Consider the following 21,025-nt stretch of genomic DNA (forward strand, 5'->3'; position numbering starts at 1 on the left):
GGAGAGGGGCAACTGCCTGGTAAACTGCCATAGACCCTAGTGACATTAATTAAAATATCATTGATTCGTTATTCTAGGGAAAGGAGCAGGTTTTTAATGGGTATTTATTCAATCATGACATTAATTGCGCATAGACGTCAGTGAGTGGTATTGCATGTGTTGGCTACAACGCACTGGGTTTATTTCTTGGCACCACCAGAACTTTGACAAATACAAATATGATAAAATGTGAAGGAATTTAACATATTTAAATGATTGAGATGTATACAAAAAAGAACAGAATAATTACAGAATCTCTTCAGTCAGTTCAACGGAATGTTCCTGGTCAGTAGATGGGTTGGTTATTAAGCAACTACCAATGAGGACGCAACTTTGGGGAAAAACAGGCTTATATTGTTGACTATATGTAAACTATATTTTTATTCTCCAAATGTTTATTGAAAACCAATACATTTGCACAATGAGCACTTGTTCAAATCGCTCAAATACATCGTTACAGTTGTTGGTTAGCTAGCTAGTGAATTTGAGCCATATTAGCGTAGATGAGACACCAGTCAAAACAAGACATGGCATCGAGAACAAAATTAAACTATGGCAGCTTCTTGTCATTGTTGCTTGCTATATGACGTTCAGAATCATAACAACACATGGACTTCTGCCCCATCGACTTGCGTGCATCATTTTCGTAACTATCAAATTGTATTAGTCACATGCGCCGAATACAACAGGTGTAGACTTTACAGTGAAATGCTTACTTACAAGCCCTTAATCAACAATGCAGTTAAAAAAAGAAAAGACAACCTTTCTATACACACGAAAGTATGTGGACACCCCTTCAAATTAGTGGATCCGGCTATTTAAGTCACATCCGTTGCTGACAGGTGTTTAAAATCGAGCACACAGCCATGCAGTCTCCATAGACAAAATAATAAAATGGCCTTACTGATGAGCTCAGTGACTTTCAATGTGGCACCGTCAACTAACTGTATGTGCTGTTATTGTGAAGTGGAAACTTCTTGGAGCAAAGACGGTTCAGCCGCAAAGTGGTAGGCCACACAAGCTCACAGAACAAGACTGCAGAGTGCTGATGTGTGTATAAATCGTCTGTCCTCGGTTGCAACACTCACTACCGAGTTCCAAATCGCCTCTGGAAGCAACGTCAGCACAAATGTTTGTCGGGAGCTTCATGAAATGGGTTTCCATGGCCGAGCAGCCGCACACAAGCCTAAGATCACCATGCTCAATACCAAGCGTCAGGCGGAGTGGTGTAAAGTTCGCCACCATTGAACTCTGGAGCAGTGGAAATGCGTTCTCTGGAGTGATGAATCACGCTTCATCATCTGGCAGTCCGACGGATGAATCTAGGTTGGGCAGATGCCAGGAGAACGGTACCTGCCCCAATGCATACTGTAGTGCCAACTGTAAAGTTTGGTGGAGAAGGAATAATGGTCTGGGGCTGTTTTTTATAGTTTGGGCTAGGCCCCTTAGTTCCAGTGAAGGGAAATCTTAACGCTACAGCATACAATGACATTCTAGACGATTCTGTGCTTCCAACTTTGTGGCAACAGTTTGGGGAAGGCCTTTTCCTGTTTCAGCATGACAATGCCCCCGTGCACAAAGTGAGGTCCATACAGAAATGGTTTGTTGAGATCAGTGTGGAAGAACTTGACTGGCCTGCACAGAGCCCTGACCTCAACCCCATCGAACACCTTTGGGATGAATTGGAACCAGGCCTAATCGCCCAACATCAATGCCCGACCTCACTAATGCTCTTGTGGCCGAATGGAAGCAAGTCCCTGCAGCAATGTTCCAACATCTAGTGGAAAGCCTTCCCAGAAGAGTGTTATTGCAGCAAAGTTGGGACCAACTCCATATTAATGCCAATGATTTTGGAATGAGATGTTAGATGAGCAGGTGTCCACATCATGTAGTGTATGTTTTAGATCAAACTCAATTTCTCAACACTAATCATTTTCATCTCCGACTTTGCTGCCCTCCTCTGGTGGAATTCAGAACTACAGTCCATTCTATTGGTTCTTTGTCTGCAGATCATCACCACAAAGCCTATCTGCATCCCAAATGACACCATATTTCCTATGTAGTGCACTAGTTTTGATCAGGGCCTGGTATTTAGGGAATAGGGTACCATTTTGGATGCAGAAAATCCTATGTGGTTGGCTAGTCCTTGTTTTGGTCCATTCTATTCATTCAGTGTCTAGAGATGGTCAGCACAAAGAGGAATCTATCCTAATGTGAAAGGCTAGTCCTCGTTTTCCTCCACCCTGCTAGCATCAACTCCTTCTCCTCTTCATCACTGATACTAATAGAATCCTCTTCACTCTTCACCCCTGCAGCCAGGTTTTCCCCTGTCCCAGTCCCAGGGTTTGGTAGTGAGCTGCTGTGACTTTTCCTCTGATGGGCTCGGAGGTTCTGGGTTCGAACGTAGCTCTTCCCACACTCCTCACAGCTGTAGGGTCTCTCTCCAGTGTGGGTCCTGAATCAATCAAAACATCAATTCATGAATGAATCAGTGTATCACAATTGTATTTAATAAAGCCCTTTTAACATCAGTTGTTGTCCCAAAGTGCTTTACCTGAAGTGAGCGACGAGGGCCGTAGCTTTGGAGAAGCTCCTCCAACAGACGGAACAGTCGTGTTTCTCCTCGCTGTAATAATAATAATAATAATAATAAAAAATGCATTTTATGTGTAGACCACTTTTTATTACACACAGAAATGACAAAGGTTACGTTTACACAGGCAGCCAAATTCTGATCTTTTGCCCAATTATTTGACAAACGAGCTGGGCCCATATTCACAACACCTCTCAGAGTAGGAGTACTGATCTCGGATCAGTTGAGCCTTTTAGATCATAATGAATAAGATTATATGGACAGATCCTAGATCAGCACTCCTACTCTGAGAAGTTTTGTGGCCCAGATCTGATGTGCATCAGCAACAGCGGTAGAAACGTTTTTTCAAAAAAGGGCTACTAACCCTAACCCTAACCCTAACCCTAAACCTATTTAGCCCCCAAATATGTGTATGACTAATACTACAAGATAGGCAGACTAAAAAGGAGCCAGCAAAGACTAAACAGCAGAACATCTAAACTTAACATAGAACCAACCTGTGTGTTCGCTCGTGTTCTCGCAGTCGCCCTATCTGGGTGTAGCTCCTCCCACACACAGAGCAGGAGTAAGGTTTTTCTCCGGTGTGCGTCAGCAGGTGTCTCTTCATAGCTCCTGAGTGAGCGAACCTCTTCCCACAGTCGGGGCAAGGGTAAGGTTTTTCTCTCGTGTGCACTTTCTGGTGGTCGCGGAGGGCTGTTTTTTCACGGAACTGTTTCCCACACACGGAGCAAGGGTACGGCTTCTCTCCTGTGTGGATCTTCATGTGTTTTTGTAGAGCTGATAGCTTCTTACAGTCTCTTCCACATTCTGGGCAGCAGTGGGACTTCCTGGCTTTGCTGTCGGATCTGTGTTCGGAACTCTCTCCTGTCAAGTCAGATTTACAGTATTTGGGTTGTGTCCCAATTGGCACCCTATTCCCTTGGTGGTGCACTAGGGCCCATAGGGCTCTGGTCAAAAGTAGCACACTGCAAAGGGAATAGGGTGCCATTTGGAACACAACCTCAAAATGAATTCCAAATGGTTCACAACAACATATCAATGAAAAAGAATCAAAGAATGTCATGTGGAATTCCATATTAGAACTCATCATTTAATAGGCACTCAGTGGAGACAACAACCTGAGTGTCTCTTCTGGTGTCGCCGTAGGTTAGAGATGTTGGCAAAGTCTTTCCCACATCTAAAGCAGTGGTGAGACTTGGTCTTTGTGTTGTTGTGATTCTCCTGGTGTTGTTCAGGTTCTGCTGATGCAGAGGGACTCTCCTCGCTGTCAGAAGGACGGCTGACACTCTGTCCTGTGTTGATGAAACAGTATGGGGTTAGATAATGAGTGAACCATCAAAATTCTAACTGTCAACGTTCTATCACTTACTGATACGATGACGATCCCAACCAATTTCTTCTCCGTCTGAATTAATCAGACCACCAATTTCCTCTTCTTCCACATCATAACCATCTTCTTCATCTTCATCTTCAACTTGGTTCTCAAACTTTTCAGAAACTGACTTCCGGCCCTGCAATGCTGAAGATCCAAGACCTGATGATTCAGCCTATACATCAACAACCATCTGGTTCACTATGTAGGATTCAGCCAATACATCAACAACCATCTGGTTCACTATGAAGGATTCAGCCTATACATCAACAACCATCTGGTTCACTATGTAGGATTCAGCCAATACATCAACAACCATCTGGTTCACTATGTAGGATTCAGCCTATACATCAACAACCATCTGGTTCACTATGTAGGATTCAGCCTATACATCAACAACCATCTGGTTCACTATGTAGGATTCAGCCTATACATCAACAACCATCTAGTTCACTATGTAGGATTCAGCCAATACATCAACAACCACCTGGTTCACTATGAAGGATTCATCTGGTTCACTATGTAGGATTCAGCCTATACATCAACAACCACCTGGTTCACTATGAAGGATTCATCTGGTTCACTATGTAGGATTCAGCCTATACATCAACAACCACCTGGTTCACTATGAAGGATTCATCTGGTTCACTATGTAGGATTCAGCCTATACATCAACAACCACCTGGTTCACTATGAAGGATTCATCTGGTTCACTATGTAGGATTCAGCCTATACATCAACAACCATCTGGTTCACTATGTAGGATTCAGCCTATACATCAACAACCATCTGGTTCACTATGTAGGATTCATCTGGTTCACTATGTAGGATTCAGCCTATACATCAACAACCATCTGGTTCACTATGTAGGATTCAGCCTATACATCAACAACCATCTGGTGCCATTGTTTTTCTCTAATTCTGTTTGTTTTTTTGTCACCAATAATCTTTTACTTACTGAGGTAATCCCAATTAACTTCTTCTCCTTCGGAATTTATCAAACCACCAACTTCCTCCTCCTCCTCTTCTTTACTATCGATATATAAGGTAGATGTTTGACTGCAGCCTTCACCGTGGCCTTGGTCAGGACCCAGAGAGCTTTTATCTTTTACGACGGTTCCCTAAATGGCAGAGGAGTCACACAGTACGCTGAGTTAAGAGACTGTTTAGTTAAAATAAAATATTCCATCCTACTCTGATGAAATACGTGTATTTTTAAGCAATAAGGCACGAGGGGGTATAGCCGCGGTATATTGGCCATATACCACAAACCTCCAAGGTGCCTTATTGCTATTATAAACTGGTTACCAACGTAATTAGAGACAAAAAATATGTTTTGTCATACCCGTGGTATACGGTCTGATATACCACTGCTGTCAGCCAATCAGCATTCAGGGCTCGAACCACCCAGTTTATAAAATGCTTTATCCTCTGGCATTTCTTTGTACTTTTAAACTGTACAAATGTTGAAGCCAAAAATCAATCACAATCAATAAATTAATCCTGTTAGTGACGTCCTATTCCCCCATCTGGTTTGGATAGCCCACAGGTATAGTCTGACGATTTACCTGAGCATCCCCACCAGCGGTCTGACATCCTCCAGTAACAGCAGCAGACCCCTCTCCAGTGTGGGACGACCTCAGGAGCCGACCCCTCTTCACAGTAACAGCAGCAGACCCCTCTCCAGTGTGGGACGACCTCAGGAGCCGACCCCTCTTCATGTTAGCAGACCCATTATCTCCAGTGTGGGACTGTCTGTGTTTCCTCAGGTTTGCTGTTGAGTTGAAGCTCTCCCCACAGACAGAGCACTGGTAAGGTCTCTCCCCGGTGTGCATCCTGCGATGGACCTGTCAAGACAGAATTGAATTAAAACGCATATTAGACGGGTCACAACTCACTTTACATCATTAAAGGGATAGAAAAAGTGTAGGGAAAAGGGAATGTGGAGATAACTAGTGAACTATGTCGGTTGACATAATCCGCCTCTACCCTCCGTTCTATTGGCGAACGTGAAATCACTGGAGAACAAACTGGATGAGCTCCATTTTGGACTATCATATCAACGGGACCTGAAGAACTGGAATATCCTGTTTCTCGGAGTCGTGGCTGAACAAAAGATATGGATTATATACATCTAGCTGGTTTTTCTATGCATCGGCAGGACAGAACGGCAGCGTCAGGTAAGCTCAAAGGGGGAGGTGTGTGTCTCTTAACAACAGCTGGTTGCTTGATCTCTAAAATTAAGGTTCTGCTCGCCTGAGTTAGAATACCTCATGATAAGCTGTAGACCACACTATTTACCAATATAGGACCATAAACAAGAAAATGTAAACGCTCATCCAGAGGTGGCACTCCTAGTGGCCGGTGATTTTAAATGAAACTAAAATCTGTTTTACCTCATTTCTACCATCTTTACTCCACACACAGAAACTCATACAAATATCTCCCTTGCCCTCCATTTGGCAAATCTGACCATAACTCTATCCTCCTGATTCCTGCTTACGAGCAAAAACTCAAACAGGAAGTACCAGTGACTCGCTCAATACAGAAGTGGTCCGATGAAGCGGATGCTAAGCTACAGGACTGTTTCACTGGAATATGTTCAGGGATTCATCCGGTGGCATTGAGGAGTTTACCACATCAGTCAACGGCTTCATTAATAAGTGCATCGACGACATCGTCCCCACAGTGACGGTACGTAGATATCCCAACCAGAAGCCATGGATTACAGGCAACATCTGCACTGAGCTAAAGGCTAGAGCTGTCGCTTTCAAGGAGTGGGACTCTAATCCGGAAGCTTATAAGAAATTTTGCTATGCCCTCCGATGAACCATCAAAAAGGCAAAGCATCAATACAGGATCGAATCCTCATACATTGGCTCTGACACACGTCGGATGTGGCAGGGCTTGCAAACTATCACAGATTACAAAGGGAAACCTAGCCGAGATCTGCCCAGTGATGCGAGCCTACCAGACGAGCTAAATGCTTTCTATGCTCACTTCAAGGCAAGCAACAGTGAGCCTTGCATGAGAGCACCGACTGTTCCGGACGACTCTGTGATCACACTCTCTGTAGCCGATGTGAGTAAGACCATTAAATAGGTTAACATTCAGACAGATTACCAGGATGCATACTCAGAGCATGCGCTGACCAGCTGGCAAATGTCTTCACTTACATTTTCAATCTCTCCCTGAGCCAGTCTGTAATATCTACATGTTTCAAGCAGACCACCATAGTCCTTGTGCCCAAGAAGGCCAAGGTAACCTGTCTAAATGACTATCGCCCGTAACACACTTCTGTAGTCATGAAATGCTTTGAAAGGCTGGTCATGGCTCACATCAACACCATCATCATCCCAGACACCCTGGACCCACTCCAATTCGCATTACCGCCCCAACAGATCCACAGATGATGCAATCTCTATTGCACACCACACTGTCTTTTCCCATCTGAACAAGAGGAACACCTATGTAAGAATGCTGTTGATTGACTACAGCTCAACACCATAGTGCCCTCCAAACTCATCACTAAGCAATGGACCCTAGGATTGAACACCTTCTGCAACTGGATCCTGGACTTCCTGAAGGGCCGGCCCCAGGTGATGAGGGTAGGCAACAACACATCTGCCACGCTGACCCTCAACACGGGGGCCCCTCAGGGGGTGTGTGCTCAGTCCCCTCCTGTATTCCCTGTTCACCCACGACTGCTTGGCCGTGCACGACTCCAACACCATCATTAAGTTTGCTGACAACACGACGGTGGTAGGCCTGATCACCGACGACAATGAGGCAGCCTATAGGGAGGAGGTCAGAGACCTGGCAGTGTGCTGCCAGGACAACAACCTCTCCCTCAATGTCAGCATGACAAAGGCTGACAGTAGACTACAGGAAACGGAGGGCTGAGCACTCCCCCATTCACAATCGATGGGGCTGGAGTGGAGCAGGTTGAGAGCTTCAAGTTCCTCAGTGTCCACATCACTAAGGCTCTATCATGGTCCAAACACAGAACACATTCGTGAAGAGGACACGACAACGCTTCCCCCTCAGGAGGCTGAGAAGATTTGGAATGGGTCCTCAGATCCTCAAAAAGTTTTACAGCTGCACCATTGAGAGTATCCTGACTGGTTGCATCACTGCCTGGTATGGCAACTGCTTGGCATCTGACTGCAAGGCACCACAGAGGGTAGCGCGTACGGCCCAGTACTTCACTGGCTACATGCTCCCAGCCATCCAGGACCTCTATACCAGGCGGAAAGCCCTAAACATTGTCAAAGACTCAAGTCATAGACTGCTCTCTGTGCTAATGCACGGCAAGCGGTACCTACGCACCAAGTCCGGAACCAACAGGACCATGAACAGCTTCTACCCCCAAGCCATAAGATTAACAAATAGTTTGTTACTCTTAATTATCTGTCACTTTATTCCTAGTTATATGTACATATCTACCTCAATTACCTCGTAACCCTGCACATGGACTCGGTACTGGCCAAGTTATCGTTACTCATTGTCTATATAGCCAAGTTATCGTTACTCATTGTGTATATAGTCTACACCTGTTGTTTACAAAGCATGTGACAAATAAAATTACATTTCAGTGATAAAAAACAATGTAGGGAAGTGTGGTAATAATGTCTAAAAGACCTTGAGGGAGGACGCGTAGGAGAACCTCATCCCACAGACATCGCAAGATTGAGGTTTCTCTCCTGTATGTGTCCGCTGGTGGTCCTTCAGACGCTCAAATCGAGGGAAACTCCGTCCACACACGGAGCAGGAGTAAGGTTTTTCTCCAGTGTGTACCTTCTGGTGTTTTAACAGATTCCCTCGTTGGATGAACCTCTTCCCACAGACAGAGCAGTGATACGGTTTCTCCCCTGTGTGCGTCAGAAGGTGTCTCTGTAGGGTGATACCCCCTGTGGAGAAACCTCTACCGCACACGGAGCAGCGGAAGGGTTTCTCTCCACTGTGTGTACGGAGATGTGCAACTAGCTTCGATGGTTTAGGGAACTCCTTTCCACACACCGAGCAGAGGTGAGGCTTCTTGGTTCTGTATCGTTTCTCCTGGATTTGTTGGTGTTGTTCAGGTTCTGCTGATGTAGAGGGAATCTCACCGCTAACAAAGACTGGGACAGGGCTTTTTCCTGTGTGGAAAAATGAAGAGGTTAAACAATGGATCTGCCAAATGACATCCTATTCCCGACATAGAGCCCTATGGGTAAAAGTGTAGAGCAGGTTAAACAAATACTTAGCCGTTATGCTAACACTAGCTGACCGACTAACAAACACAGAGGCTGCGTCCCAAATAGCACCCTATTCCCTAAAGGGCTCTGGTCAAAAGTAGTGCTATGTAGGGAATTGGGTGCCATTTTTGGGATGCATTCTTCAACAATGAAGAGCTCAATCAAAATCGTCATCATTCTGCCTCTTACTAGAAAGAGAAACGTGACCAACTTCCTCTCCGTCGGAATTTATCAAACCACCAACTTCCTCATCCTCTTCTTCTCTCGCCTCCTTCCCCTCCTCTTCTTTCTCCAGTTCTTCAACTATAATTTTCAGTCCCAGAATTTCACCCAGGGACTCTTTGGGTTTGGGGCTCGATCGGTCACCAGGGTCCTAGAATGGAAATTGTATTAAATATTTAAAAAAAAAACAAGATAGGAATAACAAAGCTTTTGACCCTAACTACCTATGAAGGTTCCCTAGATGACAGAATATTGACGTCTCCTCTTGAAACACTTGAAGCACTGTCAGTCATAATTTAAATGGAACCCTATTCCCAAGGCCCAGGCTATTGCGATTTGGGACGTGGCTATAATTGTCTCCCACCTTGCTGCGGTCTCGCTCCACCTGTCCACCGTCTCCTGTGTGAGTCTGCTGGTGTTCTCTCAGGAGACCAGGCCGTGAGAAGCTCTTCCCACACACAGAGCAGGGGAATGGTTTCTCTCCTGTGTGAGACCTAAATCAAATCAAACTTTATTTAAAGTGCATTTAAAATCACAACACTTAACAATGAAATATAGGAGATAAAAAAAACAACAGAAGGCAATAAAAGTGATTAATAAAGGAACATCAAATAAAAGAGATGACAAAAAATAATAGTGAAGTCATCGATTCAAGTCCATACTAACCTCTGGTGATCCCTGAGTCCTGAGGGTGTGAAGAAGCGCTTCCCACACACAGAGCAGCAGTGAAGTCTCTCTGCAGTGTGCTTCAGCTGGTGGGCCCTAAGATAAGATAAAAATAGATTTAAAAAAACAACAAAAAACACTTGACTACTTGAAATGACCCTGTAAACCTTATAATTGATAAATAAAAAGCATAGTTTACACCTCAGGTTTCTCTGCTGGGTGTAGCTTCTCCCACACTCGGAGCAGCGGTACGGTCTCTCTCCCGTGTGCAACAGTTGGTGTCTCTTCAGGCTGATCAGTTATAAGTTAGTTATATGTAGTTCAAGTTTTATTACACCCAGATAGCAGCCAGTCAAAACAAACCAATGAACTCCATGAGCATGCAAATGGCATATGCCAAACTAAATACATATATATACTTAAAAAGGACGGACACGGGTCGTATTCACTAGGAACCAAAAGGATGCACACGGCCGTAACAGAGAAGGGATGACCTGTAGTTGTTCAATAAGAAGCGCTTGTTTTTGTTTTCCTTTGCAAAACATTTTTGCTATGGTGTGCACTAGAATCTATGTGTGCACTAATTAATACGGCACTGGTCTACACTGATAACAACAACACACCTGATCATCTGGGAGAAGGTGTTCCCACAGTCGGGGCAGGAGTAAGGTTTCTCTCCAGTGTGGACGATCTGGTGGAGCGTCAGGCTCCCCTTCTGGGCGAAGCTCTTCCCACACACAAGGCAGGAGTAAGGCTTCTCTCCAGTGTGGATTCTCATATGGACTTGAAGCTTGTAGGCAATGGGAAACTCCTTTCCACACACAGGGCAGGGGTGGGCTCTTCTATGACAGCTGTGATGCTGTTTATGTTGTTGTTGTTGTTGTTTATGCTCTACGGCTGCAGGGAGACTCTCCTCAGTAGTCTCAGAGTGGTGGTTGTTAGAACTGTCTCCTGTGTGGATGAGGACAATAGTTTGGGTTAAATATACTAAACCATAACTAACGAACTTAACATGAGAACTGAAGGTCAAAGGGTAATGAGTAATACAAAAAAAAGCTACAATCTGCAGTTGCTACATCCATTTTTGGACTTAAAATTAAAAAAGGAACTTTTTTGACCTCAACATTGTTGTCCAGATCACGTTATGAACCTGTAGGACTGTAGATCAAAAGCTAGGTATTCTTTTTTTGGGTCCGGATTTTACCATCAGTGGCATATTTGGGGCTAATCAGGGAGGAGCGAGGTTGACCAATCTCTACTTGCCTCGCCCACTCGAATACAGGGAACATGTGTACGTTCCTAGTTAAACAGCCTTGAGGCTGTAATCCTGAAGATCAACTGGAGAAGACATCCTAAACCAGCGGGGCCAAGAAGACATAACAGCAGAGTAAGTGTTTTGCGCCAGCTAATCTTTTTATATTGAAAAACTGACATATAACGTTAGCGCTGTTGTGAATCGTTAGTTCTGATATCGTTACTTAATTTAGAGATCTGCCTAGTTTCTTTACATCTAGAGCTAGCGCATTGACATAGCCTAGCTGGTAACATAGAGAAAAGTGGTAGCATTGACATAGCCTAGCTGGTAACATAGAGAAAAGTGGTAGCATTGACATAGCCTAGCTGGTAACGTAGAGAAGTGGTAGCATTGACATAGCCTAGCTGGTAACGTTACCTGCTAGGCTAACACTGACTTGAAAATTGCCATATTTGGCTGCTGGGTGTGCTCCCACAATAATATCGAAAAATAGCTGTATTTACTAGTCTCGTATAGCATTCAATAGGCTACAAGCGTGCTATGGTAATCTCCCGATTACCATAGGTAGACTTAGATCACGTTACCTTGGTATCGGCTCCATCTATCAGCTGGGTTTACTAATGTTAGAGAACACACCATCCTAACAACAAATCTGATTCGTCTTTTATTTATTTTTTCCCCCTTTCAGAAAATACCGCCTGCCTACCACAGCCTACTGTTTCTTCCTGGAGTGGATACTTCAAGGAGAAAGACTTGGGGAAAAACAAGAGTGGTTTCACCTGCCATGGTGGTTGGGCGCATTCTCCTGATGGTCAGTACACTATAGAGGCTTCATCCAGGTTGATGAGGAATATATATTTCTCCTGATGGCCACTACAGAGGCTTTATCCAGGTTGATGAGGAATATCTATCTCCTGATGGTCACTACAGAGGTTTCATCCAGGTTGATGAGGAATATCTATCTCCTGATGGTCAGTACAGAGGCTTTATCCAGGTTGATGAGGAATATCTATCTCCTGATGGTCACTACAGAGGTTTCATCCAGGTTGATGAGGAATATCTATCTCCTGATGGTCAGTACAGAGGCTTTATCCAGGTTGATGAGGAATATCTATCTCCTGATGGTCACTACAGAGGTTTCATCCAGGTTGATGAGGAATATCTATCTCCTGATGGTCAGTACAGAGGTTTCATCCAGGTTGATGAGGAATATCTATCTCCTGATGGTCACTACACTATAGAGGCTTTATCCAGGTTGATGAGGAATATCTATCTCCTGATGGTCAGTACAGAGGCTTTATCCAGGTTGATGAGGAATATCTATCTCCTGATGGTCAGTACACTATAGAGGCTTTATCCAGGTTGATGAGGAATATCTATCTCCTGATGGTCACTACAGAGGTTTCATCCAGGTTGATGAGGAATATCTATCTCCTGATGGTCAGTACAGAGGCTTTATCCAGGTTGATGAGGAATATCTATCTCCTGATGGTCAGTACACTATAGAGGCTTTATCCAGGTTGATGAGGAATATCTATCTCCTGATGGTCACTTCCTGGTTGGATTTTTCTCAGGTTTTTGCCTGCCATATGAGTTCTGTTATACTCACAGACATTATTTTAACAGTTTTGGGAAATTTAGAGTGTTTTCTATCCAAATCTACTAATTATATGCATATTATAGCTTCTGGGCCTGAGTAACAGGCAGTTTACTTTGGGCACGCTTTTCATCCGGAAGTGAAAATACTGCCCTCTTGCAAAAGAGGTTAATGTAATACTAAAGTAGAATGGGGTAAGACCAAGGGTTTATATTCACTCACTGCACCAGCTGTTGTTTACATAAATGCATAGGCCCCCGCCCCGTGTTTTACCAGAGGCTACTGTTGTCTTGCCGATAGTGTATAACTCGCCAGCTGTATGTTCTTAACGTCTTCGTTCAGCCACGACTCAGTGAAACTGAACGTTAGCTAGCAGAACAGAAAGCAAGGGCATATTAGCCATTCGTCGCCTGATCCTCGCAAGGCACCCTGATCTTTTGCCTTAAAATCTCTGTTTCCTTCTCCAGCAAATCACAGGGATCTGGGCCTGGTCGGGTGTCTGCAGTATATCCCTCGCGTCCGACTCATTGAAGAAGAACTCCTCGTCCAATTTGAGATGAATAATCCCAGTTCTGATGTCCAGAAGCTCTTTTCGGTCATAAGAGATGGTGGCAGCAACATTATGTACAAAACAAGTTACGAACAACGCGAAAAAAACTAACAAAATAAGCATGATTGGTTGAGAGCCGATAAGATGGCAGTCCTACCCTCCGACGCCATTATTCTCCTGGTTCCAAAAAATAAATACAAATAAGGAGGGGACTTGGGTTTGTATCTTCCCGGTATCCAATAAGGAGGGGACTTGGGTTTGTATCTTCCCGGAATCCAATAAGGAGGGGACTTGGGTTTGTATCTTCCCGGAATCCAATAAGGAGGGGACTTGGGTTTGTATCTTCCCGATATACAATAAGGAGGGGTCATGCAGTGTGTGGAGCAACTCAAATAGAACCAAGTTCTATTTTAGCGCTTGGCTACACAGACGCTAGTTCATGTGCGCGAGTGGTGTGGGTGAAATGATTGAATGACATGTACTGTATGTGTGCACTTATTTTTGCAACGTGGCCGGAGAGGTTTGCCTGTAACAACTTGTTGTGGAGGCAAGCTGTGGAACGTTCCTTTAATGATATATACCCATTGATTCTTGTAGAATATGACTTATAAATATTTAATGAGTTTAGTTCAACTGTCGTACCACATCAGAACCCAAAATATAAAATAGTTTTGCTGCAATGTTTTTATCAAACACTGTGTAGACTTAAAACTATACGTTTTGATATCATAGATGGTCAGTCCTTGCATTCATAGCTCGGTCTATGCATTTGAGAGTAGTTACATTTCTCCAGGCCCGTACCTCAGCTTTTTACCAAAACAGAGGTGGGGTCCCCGCTTGTTATTGTCTTAATTAAGGACTCTAGCTTTAATGATTTATATTTTATAGGAGATGCCCTCCTTACTTCGTTTTATTAGTAATTGGTGTGTAACTAAACCGGTCTGACACAATAAGGCGTGACTATGACTTGTGACAGAACATGTACTCACCAAAAGCAGGATCCTCCTCCTCCTTCACTATGACCTTAAGTCCTGGTACACCAGCTTCAGCTTGACCCAGGCTCTCTCCAGCATGTGACAGCTGGAGTCCACCACTAGGGGGCAGCGTGACGGTCTCTTCCGCATGCGCCTGCTTTTTGTGTCTCCTCAGACTGGATGCAGTGAAGAAGTCCTTGTGACAGTAGGGGCAGCGGTAACCTTTTACCCCGGTGTGTGTCCTCTGGTGTGCTCTTAGGAACCCCGGCTGGGTGAAACTCTTCCTGCACTCGGAGCAGCTGTACGGTCTCTCCTCGGAGAAGCTCTGCTGGTGTCTCTTCAGGTCTCCCAGGGAGAGGAACCTCTTACCACAGTCAGGGCATGGGTGTGGTCTCTCCTTGATGTGTACCTACACCCAGGACCACATTGAAAATAAGTGTATTTAAAAGGAATGTTTTTTTGATAAACAATCAGAGTTTTTGCTTTGGACAAAAAGTGCTCTATCTTGAAAACTTGACTTCTGACATGCAGGGGGGGGGGGTTGTAGTACCATTGGCTAATGAATGAAAATACCAAAAATATATTGTTTAACTTAAAAGTGATCCTTTAGTCAAACCTGGAATCCGTATTTGGTGAAACTGCTGTTTGGAATATTACAATAATAAAGACGTTACTGAAAACAATGAACACTTTACTTTTCCCTCTGACATCATTGCACGCACGCTAGAACACCATATTTTTGGTGCGCTGCTGGACCATCAACAACATTAGCGCCTGGGTGAACAGTGGCACTGTTTCCCACCTTTACAGATTTCAGATTTAACACTTTCATTGTCCTCTAGGATTTCTTTGTACTTTTAAAAATGTTTTTAAACTGAACAACAATTTAAATAAAGAAATAGGGGATTCATCCCAACTGGTAATAGGGTCCCATTTGGGACGCACTCAAATCAACTCAACCTACCCTCTGGTGTGACTCCATGTACCCCCGGGCTGAGAAGCGTTGACCACAGTCTGGACAGGAGAAGGGCTTCTCTCCCCTGTGGGTGGTCAGGTGGACACGCAGCTTGTAGAAGGTAGAGAACTGCTCTCCGCACTTCTGACAGGTGTTGGTGTGGGACGTGTTGTTGTGGTTCTGCCGGTGTCGGACAGGTAGTCCTCCCGGTGTAGAGGGGACGGAGCTGGGAGGAGGAGCAGGACTGTCTCCTGTGGGAATGAGATAGGTTTATGCTGCAATAGTTTGTGTTGGGGGCTAGGGTCAGTCTTATGTCTGGAGTATTTATCATTTTTATATCCGGTGTCCTGTGTGAATTTAAGTATGCTCCCTCTAATTCTCTCTCTCTCTCTCCCTCCCCTCCCGGAGGACCTGAGCCCTGGGACCATGCCTCAGGACTACTTGGCCTGATGACTCCTTGCTGTCCCCAGTCCACCTTATCATGCTGCTGCTCCAGTTTCAACTGTTCTGCCTGCGGCTATGGAACCCTGACCTGCTCACCGGATGTGGTACCTTGTCCCGGACCTGCTGTTTTCAACTCTCTCTCTCTACCGCACCTGCTATCTTTAACTCTGAATGCTCAGCTATGAAAAGCCAACTGACATTTACTCCTGAGGTGCTGACCTGTTGCACCCTCGACAACCACTGTGATTATTATTATTTTTTGACCCTGCTGGTCATCTATGAACATCTTGGCCATGTTCTGTTATAATCTCCACCCGGCACAGCCAGAAGAGGACTGGCCACCCCTCATAGGAAAAACAATGTTGTTTTGTTTGTGTTTCTCAGTGTCAGGGATCTCAAGATCACAGTCCAGTTACTGGGTCTCTCCTCAAAACTATAAACTGCTACAATCTCAGTTATAAAAACCCGGAAAACTGCAGCGGGCCTGACAAGGCCCAGAATCTCATACTTCACTTGACGACAGCTTACTTTAAAAACTTTCCCATATTGCATTCTTCAACTGGTTTCAAATGTACAATGTAAACCTTGGCAAGTGTGTGAGAAATGTTTGTATTACGTGGTCTTTTTTAATCTGACTGCTATTTGGTTCCTCTCTAGGTTCCTCTCTAGGTTCTGGCCTTTCTAGGGAGTTTTTCCTAGCCACCGTGCTTCTACATCTGCATTGCTTGCTGTTTGGGGTTTTAGGCTGGGTTTCTATATAACACTTGACATTGGCTGATGTAAAAAGGGCTTTATAAATACATTTCATTATTTCATTGGTTAGATCAGAACCATGTGTTTACAGAGCTGGGAGGAGGAGCAGGACAAAGTTGGTCCAACGCTCTAAATACATGTCTCTGGATTAGACCAGTGGTCACCAGACCTGGGTTCAAATACTATCTGAAATCTTTCAGATACTGTTAGCGTTTGCTCTAGCATGCCAGGAGTACCAGATGGGCGGGGTTTGCGGTTTTTGAGGCTACTCTTATTGGTTCCATTGCGCAAGACAAGCCCAATTAATCCCAGATAAAGTATTTGGAATTACTTCAAATACACTAAACAAAAATATAAATGCAACATGTAAAGTTTTGGTCCCAACTTTTCCCATAAAAAGCTTATTTCTCTAACATTTTGTGCACAAATGTGTTTACATCCTGTTAGTGAGCATTTCTCCTTTGCCAAGATAATCCATCCACCTGATAGGTGTGACATATCAAGAAGCTGATTAAACAGCATGATCATTACACAGGTGTACCTTGTGCTGGGGACAAAAGGCCACTCAAATGTGCAGTTTTGTCACACAACACAATGCCACAGATGTCTCAAGTTTTGAAGGAGTGTGAAATTGGCATGCTGACTGCAGGAATGTCCACCAGATCTGTTGCCAGAGAATTTAATGTAACATTTTTGAGAATTTGGCAGTACGTCCAACCGGCCTTACAACCGCAGACCACGTGTAACCACGCCAGCCCAGGGCCTCCACATCTGGCTTCTTCACCAGCTACCTGGACAGCTGATGAAACTGTGGGTTTTGCACAACCAAAGAATTTCTGCATAAACTGTCAGAAACCGTCTCAGGGAAGCTCATTTGTGTGCTCGTTGTCCTCACCAGGGTCTTGACCTGACTGCAGTTCGGAGTCGAAACCGACTTCAGTGGGTAAATGCTCAGCTTCGATGGCAAAAGAGTTCCTCTGTCCAGTGTCTGTATTATTTTGCCCATCTTAATCTTTTCTTTTTAATTGGCCAGTCTGAGATATGGCTTTTTCTTTGCAACTCTGCCTAGAAGGCCAGCATCCCGGAGTCGCTTCTTCACTGCTGACGTTGAGACTGGTGTTTTGGGGGTACTATTTAATGAAGCTGCCAGTTGAGGACTTGTGAGGCGTCTGTTTCTCCAAACTAGACACTCTAATGTACTTGTCCTCTTGCTCAGTTGTGCACCGGGGCCTCCCACTCCTCTTTCTATTCTGGTTAGAGCCAATTTGCGCTGTTCTGTGACGGGAGTAGTACACAGCGTTGTACAAGATCTTCAGTTTCTTGGCAATTTCTCGCATGGAAAAGCCTTCATTTCTCAGAACAAGAATAGACTGATGAGTTTCAGAAGAAAATGCTTTGTTTCTGGCCATTTTGAGCCTGTAATCGAACCCACAAATGCTGATGCTCCAGATACTCAACTAGTCTAAAGAACGCCAGTTTTATTGCTTCTTTAATCAGACAACAGTTTTCAGCTGTACTAACATAATTGCAAAAGGGTTTTCTAATGATCAATTAGCCTTTTAAAATGATAAACTTGGATTAGCTAACACAACGTGCCATTGGAACACAGGAGTGATGGTTGCTGATAACGGGCCTCTGTACGCCTATGTAGATATTCCATAAAAAATCTGCAGTGCAAACATAGTCATTTACAACATTAACATTGTCTACACTGTATTTCTGATCAATCTGATGCTATTTTAAATGGACCAACAACAAAAAAAGTGCTTTTCTTTAAAAAAAACAAGGACATTTCTAAGTGACCCCAAACTTTTGAACGGTCGTGTACATTAAACATTATTCAGGATAAAAACACAATGAAACAAAACAAAGTCTGGAGGCATATTTACACTGATTATACAAAACATTAGAAACACCTTCCTAATATTAAGTTGCACCTCCCCTTTTGCTCTCAGAACAGCCTCAGTTCGTCGGGGCATGGACTCCACAAGGTGTCGAAAGTGTTCCACAGTACTGCTGGCCCATGTTGACTCCAATGCTTCCCACAGTTACGTCAAGTTGGCTGAATGTCCTTTGGGTGGTGGACCATTCTTGATACACATAGGAAACTGTTGAGCTTGAAAAACCCAGCAGCATCGCAGTTCTTGACACAAACCGGTGCGTCTGGCTCCTACTACCATACCCTGTTCAAAGGCACTTAAATATATTTGCCCATTCACCCTCTGAATGGCACAAATATACAATCCATGTATCAATTGTCTCAAGGCTTGAAAATCCTTCTTTAACCTGTCTCCTCCCCTTCATCTATACTGATTGAAGTGGATTTAACAGGTGACATCAATAAGTGATCATAGCTTTCACCTGGTCAGTCTATGTTTATTTTTTACATTTTATTTAACCTTTATTTAACTAGGCATGTCAGTTAAAAACAAGTTCTTATTTAGAATGACGGACTACCAAAAGGCAAAAGGCCTCCTGTGGGGACGGGGGGCTGGGATTATATGTGTCATGGAAAGAGCTGGTGTTCTTAATGTTTTGTACACTCACTGTATATTGTGGTCCTCAAAGGGCCAGCAACTCACTTGAACATGATTTGCAATTGAAGATGTGTGTTCGTTTGTTTGCACAGTAGCAACATGTGTTCATAAACCACCCATCAGTACCTTCAGCCAGAAGGACATCCTCTTGCTCTGGCAGCACATCCACTACAGCCTGAAGTTTAGAATTCTAAAATGAAGCAACAATGAAAAGTTAAAAACGGTTAAAACATACCAGTTGAAAAGTTATTGTACAGCTAGTTGTCACGGGTCACGTATCAAATAACACCCTATTCCCTACATTCTGCACTACTTTTTTACCAGGCACCAGGACCAATCCCTATTCCCTAAATAGTACACTACCTTTGACCAGGGCCCATAGGGCTGAGTAACTGATTATCGCCAGCTCCTGTCAAAAGTAGTGCACTATTTAGGGAATAGGGATGGCCCCTGGTGCCTGGTCAAAAAGTAGTACACTATATAAGGAGTAGGGGGCCAATTGAGACACAGCCCTAGTTCTCCCCCACCTTGTTACTAGTATCGTCCTGCTGGACAAGCAGCACATCTCCAGCAGCTCTTAGTCTGGTCGACCTCTCAGCGTGACCCCTTCCGTGTCTCAACAAGGCTCCTGATTGGTAGAAGCTCTTCCCACAGTCAGGTTCAAGGCAGCGGTAGGGCTTCTCCCCCGTGTGGCTCCTCTGGTGTATCCTAAAGGAGGACTGCTGAGAGAAGCTCTTCCCACACACGGTGCAGTGGAACGGCTTCTCTCCCGTGTGGGTCTTCACGTGTCGGTCCCGGGACTGTTTTGTAGTGAAGAGTCGTCCACACACAGAGCAGGGGAAAGACTTGTTAGTGGATGATGTTGTGTTGTAGAGGTTGTTCTGTTGTACTACAGGGACATCAGACTCACACCACACTCCTCTCTCTTCCGCTGAAACCTTTGAGGCCAGTGTTTCACTGTGATGGAGATAATCGTGGTTTTCCAACACCATCTTCTGCTGGCTGAACAGTGAGCTCTGGTCACCATGGTTACAGTCAGCTCCAGCGTTGTGGCGAAGAGGAGACAGGCTGGCCGCTTGGTCTGCAGACTCCTGAAGCAGAAAACAGCACAGGCTAGGCTACATCCTTACAGGTAAACAATTGAAACAAATTCAGCACTTAGTTCAGTCTACTCCGCTGGACCCTGAGTTAGGAACATCGCTACACTGCTGTGCTGTATTGTCTCCTGACGGATACTAAAGTAAAGATTCCTCAAATCAAGAAGTTGTTGCTGCTTTCTTTCATATTGCGAAACAACAGTTAACGCTAGACACGTGATTAGTTAAAAACTACATTGTTATTACACCAACAATTCAACTGACAGCAGATACTAGTAGGCATCGGCGACAAGCTAGCAAGCTAGCTACATGAAATCTTTACACTCATATCTTGAAAGAAAGCGGTTCCTCCACCCACAAGTTTCCTCTTACCTCATCCATGCTGTGTTGTTAAGATGGTCCACCGGGCAGGAATATCACAGGATCACTGAGATGACACACGGATCATCAGCAGGTCGAGAAAGTTGTCATGTCACACAGGACAGGGCCATGGCTAACGGTAGCTAAACCTGTTAACCTGTTAGGCTTACGATGTTGCCCAGTAGCTAATATTACGGTGCTCTCCAAAAGTCGCCGTTCAACGACGTCCTGTGGCCGATGAACGTAAGACAAAAGCGAAGTTCATAGCTGAATAGTTGTATTAGCAAATGCAAAAATGGGAAGATAAGAAGCTACCATCGGCTAACTATAAACTTGCTAGCTTAACAGTAAAAAGACAGAAGTAAAAGATACTA

The 21,025-nt window shown here is 44.3% G+C and overlaps 1 protein-coding gene across 5 annotated transcripts; it reads right to left on the minus strand.

The window, feature by feature from the left end:
- Nucleotides 1–141: 141 nt before the first annotated feature.
- On the minus strand, nt 142–21,009 carry LOC106594126 (uncharacterized). Of its 5 annotated transcripts, none has more exons than XM_082968652.1 (18): nt 20,664–21,008; nt 20,105–20,285; nt 19,722–19,994; nt 19,321–19,384; nt 15,470–15,711; nt 14,521–14,914; nt 10,753–11,080; nt 10,130–10,420; nt 9,828–9,957; nt 9,431–9,614; nt 8,646–9,142; nt 5,573–5,851; nt 4,963–5,125; nt 4,002–4,151; nt 3,751–3,924; nt 3,130–3,496; nt 2,594–2,665; nt 142–2,494 (listed from the first exon to the last, which is right to left on the minus strand). In XM_082968652.1, the coding sequence occupies exons 1-18, from the start codon at nt 20,666–20,668 to the stop codon at nt 2,248–2,250; spliced, it is 4,041 nt and encodes a 1,346-aa protein (XP_082824778.1). In that variant the 5' UTR covers nt 20,669–21,008; the 3' UTR covers nt 142–2,247. The 5 variants fall into 5 exon arrangements, with proteins under 5 accessions (XP_082824778.1, XP_082824773.1, XP_045566653.2 ...); XM_082968647.1 differs by having other exon boundaries at nt 5,573–5,642; nt 5,703–5,851; nt 19,722–20,285; XM_045710697.2 differs by having other exon boundaries at nt 10,130–10,225; nt 10,331–10,420; nt 19,722–20,285; nt 20,664–21,007.
- Nucleotides 21,010–21,025: the final 16 nt, after the last annotated feature.

This window comes from Salmo salar, chromosome 02 (genome assembly GCF_965601325.2).
Source record: "Salmo salar chromosome 02, fSalSal1, whole genome shotgun sequence".
NCBI lineage: Eukaryota > Metazoa > Chordata > Actinopteri > Salmoniformes > Salmonidae > Salmo > Salmo salar.